The sequence below is a fragment of the Emys orbicularis genome, chromosome 11 (assembly GCF_028017835.1).
Source record: "Emys orbicularis isolate rEmyOrb1 chromosome 11, rEmyOrb1.hap1, whole genome shotgun sequence".
NCBI classification, from domain to species: domain Eukaryota; kingdom Metazoa; phylum Chordata; order Testudines; family Emydidae; genus Emys; species Emys orbicularis.
The window spans coordinates 11,281,832-11,297,584 of NC_088693.1; the positions used below are offsets into that span (position 1 = coordinate 11,281,832).

Below are 15,753 nucleotides of genomic sequence, written 5' to 3' on the forward strand. Positions count from 1 at the left end.
CTGTGTTTGTGATATTTACATACCTGCAGCAGAGACAGACTGGTCCGCAGTCTGCCACTGTAGCAGGGAAGCAAGAAGGGAAGATTGCCCTCCCCCACTCTGTGGGAGCTGTGCTCAGATTTTCTGCTCTGGAAATCACACTTACATTGAGCACTTCACATTTTCCTCCCCTTTTAAGGGCTGCATGAAGGAGCAGATCCCATCCTCTTTGCCAATAGCTGTGTCTGCCAAATGTCCCACGGCTAGACTTGCTGTGTATGCAACATGCACATCACTGCATCAAAAACTTGGACTGGGAGCCTTGTGGTCCACGGGTGGAAGCTCTAAGTTAGTAAAAAGGTACATCTCCCCCGTGGTTGAACTCAGTGAAGCTAAGCTAATGTCTTCCTCAGCTAGAAACCAGTGTTACCAACTGAACATCAAAGCTGTCCATTCATACTTCGCTTCTTTATGACTTATTACATTACTTTAGCAATGTTGAATCTGGACTGATGGTGAATATACGGCAACCTGCTCATTTCACTCTCATAATAATAATACTTTGCACTGCTAAAGCACTTTCCATTGGAGAATCTCCAAGTGCTTCACCCACATCATGGGACCTCAACATCTCTGTGAGGCAGGCATTATGCCTCTTTTTAGAGATGGGCAAACTGAGGCTAAAGCTATGTCTTCACACCCAAAAAGCTGTGTTTTTACAGTGAGATAACGAACGTGCATTAGCTATCTCACTGTAAAATCCTAGTGGAGACAAGGCACTGTAGATTTTACCAGAATACAGCCAGGCGAGATCAACTAGGTGGATGGTATAGTATTTGCCACACCTAGTTACAATGCAGAAAAAACTACCAGCATCTTGTCTCCTCTAGTATTTACAGTGCGATAGCTAATGAATGTTAGTTATCTCATGTAAACCTTGACACACACTTTTTGGGGCAATGAAGGCATAGCCTTAGTTACTTGGCCAGGAGTTTACAGTGGTGAGAACTTAAAAGTCCTGATTTTCAGGTGTGTTGAACACCCGCATTTCCCACGGACTTCCATTGGAATTGTTTGGGTTCAGTATTACTGAAAATTAGGCCTTAAGTAACTTGCCCAAGTCAATTGTAGCATCACGAACAGAATCCTGGAGTCCTGGCTTCCAGTCTCCTGCTGAAATCACTAAATTACACTGTCTCCCGATACAAGGAGTTACCTTTGTACAGTGGGTTCTTTACTCAACCCATATTATTGTTATCATTTGTTATTTGGATTGCAGTACTTCCTAGGTGCTCCAGCCCCACTGTGCTACGGATTGTAAAAACATAATAAAATCTTCTCTCTTCAATTAAAAAAGTGATGTTGTTTCCACCCATCACAATCAGTGATAACTCTTGGAAGTGCAAAAGCAAAGGAACAGTCTGACAGTTTCCAAACCTAAGTGTGTTCTTCCAGCAACCAAAGAGAGAAGGCATTCCAACACAGGGAATTTTTGTTATCAACAGCCAGCACTGTCCAGCTTTCTTACAAATTTATGGTCACTCTTACTGCTTTCTTTCCTTGGAGAGAAAATTGATCCTTGATTTATATCAACCTTTCAGATTTTCTTTTAAATTGTGAGAGAAAGTAAATACACCAATATAGCGCCAATTTAGCTGCTCAAGCAAGAGAACAAATTACTTCTGCGTGGAAATATTTGACAAAAAGCTGTGGAAGGTCTTACAGTGCTGCACCACTGTACTGTTATTTTGCCCCGATGTGTCACTAAAAGATAATATTACAAACTCTCTATGGCTTTATTTGAACCAGGTAAGAACACAAAGCACTGCATACATAATATACTTCAAAACAGGAATTGAGAGCTGAAACACATAATCCACTCCCCAAAAATAGGCAGTAGGAAAGATGGAAAAATATCTTGTTCTCTTTTATTTTCCAATTTTGGACTTTTCAGTGCCCTGCAAGCGCCTAAAAGAGGTCCTCCATATTCTACACCAGGGATCGGCAACCTTTGGCACGCGGCCCATCAGGGAAATCCTCTGGCAGGCCGGGACGGTTTGTTTACCTGCAGCGTCCACAGGTTCAGCCGATCGCAGCTCCCATTTGCCTGGAACGGCGAACTGCGGCCAGTGGGAGCTGCCATCGGCCAAACCTGTGGATTCTGCAGGTAAACAAACCGTCCCAGCCCGCCAGCGGATTTCCCTGATGGGCCGCGTGCCAAAGGTTGCCGATCCCTGTTCTACACTATGTGTGTGTGTGCGCATAAAGATACAGGCATGCAATATAGAATTTATTTGGCTGCGCAGTTGCAAATGTTTGTTTCTTTGTTTTTTGAACATATAGGCCTTGTTCAGTGTAAGTTTCAGGATGCTTAAGCTCTTCTCTTTGAAACTTCTCCGCTGGTTAAGGGTCAAGGGAAAAAAGTTGAATGGTGGTGGAAAATATCCCCAAGAGCACATAAAACAGGAGTAAAATATTCTGGAATGGTAACTGGCTCAAAAATTCTTTAAAAAATTGGCTATTCATATAAGGTGCCAGTTTGACAGCACTGCGCTGGAGACTTAAGTTTTCTGGCTGCAGATAAGGCACCTCATGGGCAACTGTGGCACAAAATCTCCCATGCTGACTCACTAACATGCCTTGGATCTGAAGTCTCTAGGTATGAGACGTTAATTTAGCTTCCCTGCCCTTAGCTTCTCCACTGAGGCTGCCAACAAATGTACCAGCTGGTGTCAATTGTGGTGATGTTTTTGGTGAAGTTTTCATTACAAAGTAGACAGAGGCCACCGATTCATTTCCCAGAAGTCACTAACCAGCATTCTCAAACAGGATTAAATCTGAACCCATAACTCTTGGGTGAAATGTTCCATATCTCACTACAAGTATCCTGAGCTATAGAAACTTGTTAACAAATACAGATAAGCATACATAAACAAATGCAGTCGACACACAATTCATTGCATTCATAAAACAGACAGAAAAATATTGGCCCAGATTTTCCAAGTTAGGAAGACACAAAAATTGATCTGTCCAGATACCCAATGGAAGCATAAAAATGCCTCACATCAAGCATTAGTATTTCAAATTTCAGGCACTGGCACTCAAATCACCAGTAGCAATGTACAAATGTATATTGGCAATTGGCTGCACCTACCTTGAAAAATCCTGGGCCATTCTCTAATAGAGTTTAATCATTTTTCTGAGTAAGGACTAACCTTCTTGTTTCTCTCCTACTTTTACCAGTTCTGATTCTTGACTGGGCTCACTTATGCCATACACATTAGCAGCTCGCACCCGGAATTTGTACTCCCGGTCAGCCAGCAGGGACTTGACATTGTAAGAAGTGCTCCGGCAAGTAGTGAGATCTGTCCATTTGTTATCCACTGAGTTCCAGGTTTCCACAGTGTAGGACTGCACAGCGCTTCCACCATCGTAAGAAGAGCCATACCAAGAGAGAGTGAGGGAAGAACTTTGTATGTCCGAGGCACAGGGTTTTCTGGCTGGGGGATCAGGTTTATCTGCAAACGGGGACACACATACAAAAATACATTAGATCAAACAAATTAATTCTGCCACCTACTCCCTCATTAATTGTTATTTCCCCCACCTGATCCACAGAACCCTCTCCATCCTCAACTTTGACCTCTTTTGTTTTGTAATTGTTACATCTAGTTAGATCTATGCTATACATTTGATAGATGGTTTATTAAAATTAGTGTTGCTAACTCTCTCAATTTTATTGACAGTCTCAGAATGTTTTGAGCTTCCTTAAAGCTCCTGGCTCCTGGAGTCATGCTAGTAAAGAAGCAAGTTTATATGGTTGCAGAGAAAAAACTTGAAAACGTGTGTACCTAAAAGGCTCAAAACCCAGAAGGCAAGTAAAAAGAATTATGATTTTATCTCAGAGTGGCGTGGTGAGGAGTTTTACAGATCGGGAACTGGGCACAAAGGGAATAATTAACCTGCCCAGGGTCACACAAGAAGTCTGTAACAGAGGAGGGAATTGAACTGAGGTCTCTTGAGTTCCAATCTAGCACCCTAATCACAAGACCATTCTTCCTGCCTAGAGTAGTAGGCTAAGCTACTAAGAAGCAATGAGGCTTGATTCAATGTACACTGAACTCAATGGAAAGACTCCCATTCATTTCAATAGACATTGAATCAAGCCTATGAGTAGAACCCCCCACCAATAAAAAAAATTGGAAAGTTTGAACACCAGAGATTTTTTTTAAAAAAAACATGTGAAGTTTAAATATCCTCTTCTGATTTTTTTTTAAACTTCCCTGAATAAATTCTACTATGGGTTGGGATATGAGGTGTGAAAACAGGCTTATATAATGGGCTTTTTAAGCTTCAACCTTAAGCATGGAGCAACTGTTTCCCAATTAGGGGCTCACTCCTGCAGCTCTTAGTTGCATGAGTAAAGCCTGCATGATGGCTTTGGAGGATAGGATTAAAATTCAAAATGATCTGGACAAACTGGAGAAATGGTCTGAAGTAAATAGGGTGAAATTCAATAAGGACAAATGCAAAGTACTCCCAAGGAACAATCAGTTGCACACATACAAAATGGGAAATGACTGCCTAGGAAGGAGAACTGCAGAAAGGGATCAGGAGTATTGTAAGCAAGACACGAGAAATAATTCTTCCACTCTACTCTGCGCTGATTAGGCCTCAACTGGAGTATTGTGTCCAGTTCTGGGTGCCACATTTCAGGAAAGATGTGGACAAATTGGAGAAAGTCCAGAGAACAACAACAAAAATGATTAAAGGTCTAGAAAACATGACCTATGAGGGAAGATTGAAAAAACTGTTTTCTTAGTCTGGAGAAGAGAAGATGAGAAGAGACATGATAACAGTTTTCAAGTAAATAAAAGGTTGTTACAAGGAAGAGGAAGAAAAATTGTTCTTGTTAACCTCTGAGGATATGATAAGAAGCAATGGGCTTAAACTGCAGCAAAGGCGATTTAGGTTGGTCATTAGGAATAACTTCCTAACTGTCAGAGTAGTTAAGCACTGGACTAAATTGCCTAGGGAGGTTGTGGAATCTCCATAATTGGAGATTTTTAAGAGCAGGTTAGACAAACACCTGTCAGGGATGGTCTAGATAATACTTAGTCCTGCCACAAGTGCAGGGGACTGGACTAGATGACCTCTTGAGGTCCCTACCAGTCAGAGGTGAAAGTAAGCCGGTACGCCCCGGTACGGCGTACCGGCAAGAGCCTGTTTGCCGTACTGGGGCGGCCCGGCTTCCCCGGGGGGGCAATTTAAAGGGCCTGGGGCTCCCAGCAGGGGCTGGAGCCCCAGGCCCTTTAAATTGCCACCAGAGCCCCACTGCTGGAGGTCTGGGGTAGGGCTGCGGGGCTCTGGGGGCTATTTTAAAAGTCCGGGGTTGCCGCTGCTTCTACCGCCCCAGCCCTTTAAATAGCCGCCGGAGCCCCATCGCCACTACTCCAGGGCTCCAGCGACTATTTAAAGGGCTGGGGTAGTAGAAGCAGGGGAGCCCCGGGACCTTTAAATAGCCCCCAGAGCCCAGGGATAGCGGGGGGCTCCAGGGGCTATTTAAAGGGCCCGGGGCTCCAGCTGTCTCTGCCGCCCTGGTCCTTTAAATAGCCGTTGGAGCCCCGCCGCTTCCCCAGGGCTCCCGCGGCTATTTACAGGGCCGGGGCGGTAGAAGCAGGGGAGCCCCGGGCCCTTTAAATAGCCCCCGGAGCCCCGGGCTGCTCTGCTACCCCGGTGGTGGTGGGGGGGCCACTTACCTTACAGGGTGGGCTGGGGCTGGCTCTGACTCCCTCAGCCATGCCCCTTCCGCCCTAGGCCCCGCCCCTTCCGGGGGCCAGAGCTGGCCCCAGCGTACCGGTAAGTCACTGGACTTACTTTCACCCCTGCTGCCAGTCCTACGATTCTATGAGCCATTTGGGTGCCGCTCTGGTTAACGACACAAAGAAGCCTCTCATTTCTCCTGGCTCTTTCAAAATTAAATGTAATGGTTAACTCAGAAGTTAAGTAGATAAATGCTTTTCTGAGACAGAAAGATGCTGACACTTTTGTTTTAAAATTACTTATTAAGAAGAATTATGATAAATTCTTCAGAAAACCTGAAAGAATGCAGAATATCTTGTGCTGGAGTAATCCTCTCAGGACTGCTCTTAAAAGTAAAATCCACAAGATAATGATGATGATGATCTGGATGAACTAATGGCCAAAGGTTGATTGGTAACATCAGGAAAAGGGAATAAAGTGCTGTGTAAGGTGAAAGGGAATAGGTGGAGAGAGACATTCTGTGGCGATGCAAATGTCTGTGTAAGATATACATTGGTACAACAGGTGAGTATGTGTGAGGTGCTGTATAAACACATAGTAAGACACTGTCCCCACCCTGTAGATCTTATAATCTAAATAGACAAGACAGACAAAGTGGGGATCATCATTCCCATTTTATAGGTGGGGAATGTAGGCACAGAGGCACTTGTCTAAGTTCATACAAGAGGTCAGTGGCAGAGAGAAAAATTGACCCTCTATCTACTGAGTCCTAAGCCAGTGCCTTAATTACGAGACCATAGTTCCTCTCATTCAGCATCAGGGTACAAGATGATGCAAGGTAAAAAACACTCTTTCCCCCCCTATTTCTTCCTTTCGATTCCTCATGTTACATCTCCCACCCCAAGCTCTTGGCTCTTACACAACTGTTACATAACCACTACAACATTTTTTTTTTAAATATATCACAGAAATATGCCTAAATCAACCATGGCAATACTGGGCCAAAGTGAAAATCACAAATACTTTGCCTTGCTTGTTTCTGTGGGTTGCTTTCTCTCTGTAAACTGCCACCACCATTCTGCACCCCTCAGAGTATAAATTACACCAATGTATACCCACTTGCCAGTGGGTAAATTACAGTTTACAGTAACCTGACATGTAACGGACACCACCATTTATATGTAGTGTTGTTGTAGCTGTGTCAGTCCCAAGATATTAGAGACACAAGGCGGGTGAGAGAAAGAAGAAGAGCTCTCTGTAAGCTTGAAGGCTTGTCTCTCTCACCACACAGGAACGGGGGCAAGAGGGAACAACTTTGGCTATTTTTGTCTCTAGTTCAAAGAGAGAGAGAAGCAACCAGTGTTGCCAGCTCTCACGATAATCTCATGAGTCTCACAATAATTATGGTTTTCCTTAAAGTCCCAGCTCCTGGAGTCAAGTGGATATGTGATGATTTCAGCCTTCATTCTTAAAGAAAAAAGTAACTTTCTGGCCCTCGTGGCTGTGGAGAAAGCTTCAAAATGTGATCCAAGGGTACCCTAAAGGCTCAAAAAGCGGAAGGTAAATAAAAAGAACACCAAATCTATTGTGTTTACATAATCTCACGATTTTAAAGCCAATCTCATGATTTTTGGTGAGCCTGACTCATGATTTTTGAACATTTGGGGTTGGCAATACTGAGCAACCCAGCCTGTAGGGGTCTGCATCAGGCAGGGACACTGCCTGCTCCTGAGCCTATATGGCCCCAATAACTCACAAAGAGAAAGGGTTAGGCTGGTCAAGGGCAAAGCTGACCAAGGGGGAAGAAACTCCATGTTGCAGCCCATATGTCATACACTGAAGCAGAAGGACTCTGGACAATCCAAGGGGCTCTGACCCCAGCCCAAAGAATGCCCTGGAGTGACAAGGAAACTAAAGCAGGGACATGGGTTTAGCGTTTTCTGATAAGTACACTCCTGTGCTTTACATGATTAAGTAAAAGAGCAATAATGTGCTAGTCTCTGGAAACAGTGTCTGACTGTGAGCTTCATAAGTATTGCATGCCTCCAGGGAAAGTGAAACCTTTGGAGTGGAGTTTTGGGAGAGGAAGTGTTTAAGTATGGGGGAATCTGAAGGCTTAGCACTGTGCTCAGCGGGGCCAGGCAGCTGGACAGTGGGTTCCAGCTCTCAGGAGGAGGTACCAGGCAGAAGTTCTGCACACAGAGTGTGCGCTTAGGGACCCCAAGATTCAGGCCCTGGTTGGATTCCATTCAGGTTCTGGAAGCGTAAAACACCTGGGTATCCAGGGACTCAGAGGCTTTGATTCTCCCCTCAAATCAGTCTTGTGGGTGGCTGGAAAGAGGCACCCAGCCAGATCTGTGACATCCCCTAGTGCTGCAGAGGGATGACAGTGTAAAGGAAAAAGGGATAGTTTGATCAAATTATATTAGTTCTGCATTAATGCTAAATATTCAGGTGTTGTTGTTTTTTATTGAAACAGGGACAATTTTCTCTCCATTGAATACTCCTCACTTTTGTGCTTTGACTGGTTTAACTTATCCAGCACCTTTTTCTTTTTTTATTTTTATAATTTCAAGTTCACCAATAAAAAAAAGAGTTTTCCTCAAAATGGAATGTAAAGGGTTATAACTTTTAATGGGGATAAAGAATTTTTAGATGCACTCACCACGAGAGTCTCCAGCAAGAAGATAAAGAGACTTAATAATTTAGGTTATCTGTACTCATTTCTTGGCAACACTTAAAACACCATTCCACTAGGAGTCATCATTATACAGCAGACCTCTAATTAAACCCCGAAATATCAGAAACCAGATGCAATTTTGACCTTAACCTCCAGAATGGCTTATTGCCCTTCTTATTTGTTAAAGATTCAGGGCCTGATTCTCTGGTAGCATAAAGGAGCCTTAAAGAGTAATTCAGTATCTTGCATCGAAATTGGAAACAATATACCTAAATTCAATTTACATCCACTTTTAGACCCCTTTATATTGCTAGACTGGTGTAAAACTGCCTTCATGTAAACAAGAATCTGCAGTGTGACTCTTTACAGGTCCAATTTCCCATTCCAGGGTACTTTTTCCAAGGCGCTGATGTATTATTATAATGTATTATTTCTATTATGGTAATGCCTATAGTTATCAACAGAGATCAGGACCCCTTTGGGCTAGGCACTGCACAAACACATAGTAATAGCCAAGCCCTACTCAGAAGAGTTTGCTATCTAAATAAATAAGACAGACAAAGGGAGTGAGAAAGGAACTATCATCATCCCCAATTTGCAGATGGGGAACCAAGGCAGAGCGAGACAAAGTGACTTGTCCAAGGTCAGACAGAAAGACTGAGGCAGAGTTGAGACATGAATCCAGATTTCCTGAGTCCCAGTCCAGTGACTTAATTACAAGACCATCCTTCTTCTCCATCTTATTAGCACTACTGGACAACCTCCTCATAGCAACGGATAGAGGGCAGAACTCAATGCTCCCATCACTCACCCTATCAGCAACATTATACAATACAGCACAGGGTATGACATCGATGGAGTACATGGGTCCAATCACAAAACTCCAAGAGTGGTGATATCTAACTACTCCTTTTCGCTACAAATCATTATGTCTGGCAATATCACAGAGATCTACCCTGCCTCTCTCCTCTTCAAAATCCACCTGAGATTGTGTGGAAAGGTGCTGAGACACCACAGGCTCTTCTGCCAATAAATGCTAGTGACTCCCTGCTGTATTTCTCGTAAACACCTTCATCACAAAGATGTCCCAGTGCCTACAAGAGACCAGCACCTGGATAAAGAACAGCTGGTTCAAACCAAACCAAAGTAAGCAAAGGGAAATCACTTTGAAGAACTAGCTGGGACACCGACCTACTGCCCTTTCAGAGGCATTTACCACGGTTTGTCAAAGTAGCATGAAGCCATGGGGTTATGTTGGACACAAGACTAAGTGTGGACAAAAAATGTCCCCAAAATTCCTTCTTCCACCTTTAGCTTGCTATGAGACTTTGCCCACTCCTGCAAGGGGAGGAGTTGGCCACAGTGACCCACCTCTAGAGTGGGATACTGTAATTCAGTATCTTGCATCGAAGTTGGAAACAACATAGAGGCTCTAGTTTGTGTGGAACATGGCAGCCTGCCTCCTCAATGAGTACATCACTCCTGCACTCTGCTCTGGCTCTCAACCTGCTTCCACAGCCAAGTCGAGGCTCTGGAGATAATCTCCAAAAAAATCAGTGGGTCAGGACACAGCTACATTAGTGACCTCGCCAACCAAGACTTGAACAGACAGCTGCAGTCCTCGTGGACTGTGTAGCTCACAAAACTCAGGACAAAGCGTGCAAGAGCCAAAGATAAGACAAACATTCCCTGTCAAAAGGGCTTGGCTGTGAAGCAAATTACTAGACAAATTAGGGTACGTCTACACTTACCGGCGGCAGGCAATCGATGTTCTGGGATCGATTTATCGCGTCTGGTTTAGACGCGATAAATCGATCCCGGAAGTGCTCGCCGTCGACGCCGGTACTCCAGCTCGGCGAGAGGAGTACACGGCATCGACGGGGGAGCCTGCCTGCCGCGTCTGGACCCGCGGTAAGTTCGGACTAAGGTACTTCGAATTCAGCTACGTTATTAACGTAGCTGAATTTGCGTACCTTAGTCCGAAGTGGGGGCTTAGTGGGGACCAGGCCTTAGACTCAGAGTCATAGACTTTAAGGTCAGAAGGGATCATTATGATTGTCTAGTCTGACCTCCTGCACAACACGGGCCACAGAATCTCACCCACCCACTCCTGTAATAAACCCCTAACCTATGTCTGAGCTATTGAAGTCCTCAAACCATGGTTTAAAGACTTCAAGGTGCAGAGAATCCTCCAGCAAGTGACCCATGCCCCACGCTGCAGAGGAAGGCGAAAACCCCCCAGGGCCTCTGCCAATTCCTTCCTGACCCCAAATATGGCGATCAGCTAAACCTTGAGCATGTGGGCAAGCCTCACCAGCCAGACACCCAAGAAAGAATTCTCTGTAGTAACTCAGATCCCACCCCATCTAACATCTCATCACAGGCCATTGGGCATATTTACCGCTAATAGTCAAAGATCAATTAATTGCCAAAATTAGGCTAACCCATCATAACATCCCCTCCATAAACTTATCAAGCTTAGTCTTGAAGTCAGATATGTCTTTTGCCCCCACTGCTCCCCTCGGAAGGCTGTTCTAGAACTTCACTCCTCTGATGGTTAGAACCCTTTGTCTAATTTCAAGTCTAAACTTCCTGATGGCCAGTTTATATCCATTTGTTCTTGTGTCCACATTGGTACTGAGCTTGAATAATTCCTCTCCCTCCCTGGTATTTATCCCTCTGATATATTTATAGAGAGCAATCATATCTCCCCTCAGCCTTCTTTTGGTTAGGCTGAACAATCCAAGCTCTTTGAGTCTCCTTTCATAAGACAGGTTTTCCATTCCTCGGATCATCTTAGTAGCCCTTCTCTGTACCTGTTCCAGTTTGAATTCATCCTTCTTAAACATGGGAGACCAGAACTGCACACAGTATTCCAGATGAGGTCTCACCAGTGCCTTGTATAACGGTACTAACACCTCCTTCTCTCTTATTTAGGCTAATCCTAAATCTGATTGCCTCGAGAATGCTCCACCCTTCTGATAATTGTTCCCACCAGGAGAAAACCCAAATAAAAACAAAATGATGCAAGAAGAACTTCCTTGAACCCATGAATAGAGAGGGAGCACAACATGATCACTACAGGACATGCACTGCAGATCTAATTCCCCTGTGCTACATAAAACAGAGGATCTAATCTAAGCATTTTTGGGGTATAGTCACATGACATTATCTGGGTAGCTCTGCTAACTACTCAGTGATTCATTTTACCACACCTACAAAAATTACTCTCAACTACAGACTGTATGACATACTTTAGCCCTGACTATGCAGAGAATTTGCAAATGCTCCCTTCATTTGTCTGTTTTGTTTCTCACCAGTTTACTTCACAGGGATTTAGAAGGTTATCCTGTATTCATCTGTCTGCACTGGAGGCTAAAGCACTTTGCCAAAACACATTCCCTTCAGGAATACTGAAATCTCCCCTAGCATGATTACCAGCTTCCAGAGGAAGAAGCTAGTGTTTTGGAATGGGGAGGGAAGGTTAAGCATACTTCTATATTGTCTTCCAATTTCAGTTTTTAATACACCATTAATGTCCCTGGGGCAGGCTAACTTCAAGCCAATACTTCATTTTTATGTGATGTTCAAGCCTTTGCATACACAAACATGCAGAACGTAAGACTTATCTTGTTGAGGACCTCACACAGGTTCCCATTGTACCATAATTTACTATTTCCTTTTCTGAACCCCTCCACAACTGTGATCTGGAACCAGAATTAGAACTAAGTGAAAGGGTACCCAGAAATATGCTGCTGTTTGTGTTTACTTACATAGGAATGTACTTCCAAGAAAACAGACTTGTTCAAAATGGATCTCCCCTGAGTAACAGCCCCCAACACTTTTAAGCTTTACTACAGTAGTTTACACAAATAAAGGTGAATGAGTTTCTCTCCCCAAGGCCAGTTAACATGCATTTGCAGGAACTGATAGACATATGATTCTGAACTCAAATGAAACAGCTAAAAGGTATAATATGCATATGATTTCTCTTTGGTTTTCCATTGAAGCTTATTGTGCTAGCTGTTCGTGCATTGATTTAGAGGTCCAGGCACTAACAGATAATATCACTAGACCTGTCCAAAATGTTTGCAACAAAACCTGAACACACATGAAACTCACAGTTTTGAGAATTGTTCCAACTTTGAAAATCAGACAAGATACATCAAAAGATTCATGACCCTTGGAGCAAATGAATCGCATCACTTTCACTGTTATCCGTGTGGGGGTGAAATGTCACTAGAGCTGACCAGAAAACAAGAATTCCATTTTGTAAAAAAGTTCACGGGTTCAACATTTATTTTCATTCTGCATTGGAATGAAAACTAGACCTTTCAAAATGTTTTGCAAACAAACAACCCAACAAAAACACTAAAAGCCCCATGCCAGAATATTCAACGGCCTAGTGGTTTGGGCACTCACCTGGAATGAGGGAGACCCCAGGTTCAAGTCCCTGATTAGGAGGAGGAACATCAACATGGCCCCTGTTTCCCACATGAGTGAGCTGGGCTATAGAGTCAACCTCTCCTGTTGGAGCTGTTCCACTTTGTAAAAGTAAGTGAATATTAATGGAACCACAGAGAGAGACTCAATATCCCAGGGATAAGAGCGCTCACTCAGCCTGATTCAGAGCAAGGACATAAACCTGGGTCTCCCACATTCCATGAGAGTGCCCTAACCACCAGACTACTGGTTATCCTGGGATTGCAGTCTCATTATGTCTGGATCTGAGAAACTGCCCCAACAAAAATGTCCTCAAAACCAACATTTTTTTGCAAAAAGTTTCAGGTTTGACAAATCTTCATTTTCTGACGTATAAACAATGAGTTGAACATTTCCTGACCACCCTGTAGAGCTGGTTATTGGGAAGGTAGATTTCGGGTAACATTTTGAAAGCAACTAAGTGACTTTTGAGCCCATGTCACATTTTCTGAAGTCACTTAGGCTCCTAAGTCCCATTGATGTTCAATTTGGCTTAGTTTCTTAAGTGCCTACATCACTTTTGAAAATTATACCCTTAATCCACAAGAGTTGAATGATCACTACAGGTAGTGTCAACAAAAAACAACTTGCTCTAACTCTATAACTGGAGCTGGCATCCATAGTCAAAAACGGCCAATAGTAGGTAGAGCTATTGATTCCAGGCCAGCTCTAGCACAGAGGCAGAACAGGTGGTCTCCTAGGGCAGAAAAATATTTATTGACTGTACCTTGTGTGATCTGCATTTTCCAGTGTGCTTAGAGAAGCACACACCACACGGTGGCTGGTGCTAAGCTCTAAGGGTAGGTCTACACAGCAGCTGGCAGTGAGGCCTACAGCCCAGGTCGACAGACCTGTGCTTGTGGAGCTTGTGCCAGCATGCTAAAAATAGCTATGTAGATGTTGCTTTGACTTTTGGGTTCAGGGTGGAGCTAGGGCTCTGAAGCCTAGGGAGGGAGGTGGGTTTCAGAGCCCGAGCCACATTTGGTATTTTTAACACACTAACGCAAGCCCCGCTAACACAGCTCTGTCGACCTGGGCTGAAAGATGCTCTCCCAGCAGCTGTGTAGATATACCCTAACTGCTCTACATTAGAATTGTTTTCCAATCTTCCCTGTTCTTAGTTTCAAGAAACTAGGGACCGTCCAAACTTTATTAACTATATCATGCAAACAACTCTCCAGACAAGAGTTTGCTGTATAAAAATAATTATCTGCTAGATTGTCACAGCCCTTCCTTGACACTGCTTAGCCCTGCTCAGATCGTGACTCCAGCTACACAGGAAAGAGAGAAGCTAGTCACTAGATACTCCACACTTAGTAGCAAGAGGGTGGATAGGAAGGGGATGGAGAGGAATAGAAAGAGCACTGTCTCCTTCCCGCACCACTCCAATCACCAGCCAAGGGTAATGGTTTTGGGCACACAAAGGGGAGTAAGCTGCTCCATGAAAGGGGGAGTGGTAACTTACTCCTTCCTCAAAGCAACATGGGAGCAGGGGAGGAAGTGTGTCATTCTGAGTCCCAATCTGTTCTCTGCTCCTTCAGCAATATAGCTACGTACCACCCCTTACTCAGAGCCAGAGGTGAAAGTAAGCTGGTGCGGTCTGGTATGGCGTACCGGCAAGAGCCGGTACACCGTGCTGGACTGGACCGGCTTCTCCGGCAGTGATTTAAAGGGCCCGAGGCTCCAGCTGCTGTGGGGATCCGCGGGCCCTTTAAATCACCGCCAGAGCTCTGGTAGCTGGGCTCGGACTGGGATTTAAAGGGCCCGGTACTCCGGCCCCTGCGGGGAGCCCCAGGCCCTTTAAAGCACCACCCGAGCCCCGCTGCCGGAGCTCTGGCAGGAGCACCGGGCCCTTTAAATCCCCGCCCGAGCCCTGCCGCCCCAGGGTAGCATGGCAGGGTTCCCGCCGTGATTTAAAGGGCCCGGAGCTCCGCGGCGGCTGGAGCGCCAGGCCCTTTAATTCGTCCCTGAGCCCTGGGGCTCCCAGCCACCTCTGCAGCTGGTAGCTCCGGGGTGATTTAAAGGCCCTGGAGCTCCCAAAACTAAAAACTCCCAGGGCCTAAAAACTCTTCCAGTTGAGGCCACGCCTCTTCCAATTGAGGCCACGCCCCCGCTCAGGACTCCGGCGTACCGGTAAGTCCTTTAAGTTACTTTCACCCCTGCTCAGAGCAGATTGTAAGGTTACAATCTGGCCCTACACGACCTATAACAACCTCTGCTAGGACAATACCAAACTCTATCTTAACTACATTTAACTTATATTTCCTTTTCCTCCCAAACTGGATTCAGCAGCACCTCTTCCTCTGACAAATTCTCAGGCTTTTTGGTAGACAGGTTCTGAAACACACTGTGGCATAATCTTTAATTAACCCATTAAATTATTTCACTTGAAGTGCAGAGACAAGCATAGCATGAATCCAGTTGGCCTTTAAATCACTATTATTTATAAGTCTAACTTGCCGTTGTGTTCTAACTTTTCAGTGAAATCCTATGTGAGCTGTTTGACTTGTAATTCTTCCCGATGAGGAAAGAGACTTTCTAGCTTTCTCGTCGAGCCAAGAGACCCCCAGCCTCAATCCCATATAGGTAGAATAAGTACAGCCTAGTCAGGACACACCCACAAAAAAATTCTATGCTACTCAATCTAGCTGGTTTCCCAAAGTGGCTCAAATTTACAGAGTCCACAGTAAATAAATTCCATTCCAGGAGACCAAAAAAGGCAATATATCCCTTTTTAACTTCTGGAGCAGAAAATGGAAGTTGTTCTGCTACTTGATCCAAGGGTCACACTGAGCCAAAACAAGTAGATATGTCTCATTTTACACCAGTAGATTATAGGGCTATAGGGA

General features: G+C 44.5%; 1 protein-coding gene across 3 annotated transcripts in view; it reads right to left on the reverse strand.

Moving 5' to 3' along the window:
• MYLK (myosin light chain kinase) overlaps positions 1-15,753 on the reverse strand; it is a 217,402-nt gene that overhangs the window by 35,593 nt on the left and 166,056 nt on the right. For 2 of the 3 annotated variants that reach the window (XM_065413162.1, XM_065413161.1), the window contains exon 21: positions 3,195-3,497. In XM_065413162.1, coding sequence (XP_065269234.1) covers positions 3,195-3,497 — 303 coding nt within the window. Of the gene's footprint in view, positions 1-2,702; positions 2,706-3,194; positions 3,498-15,753 lie in introns of all 3 variants that reach the window. The other variant, XM_065413160.1, reaches the window with a different exon arrangement.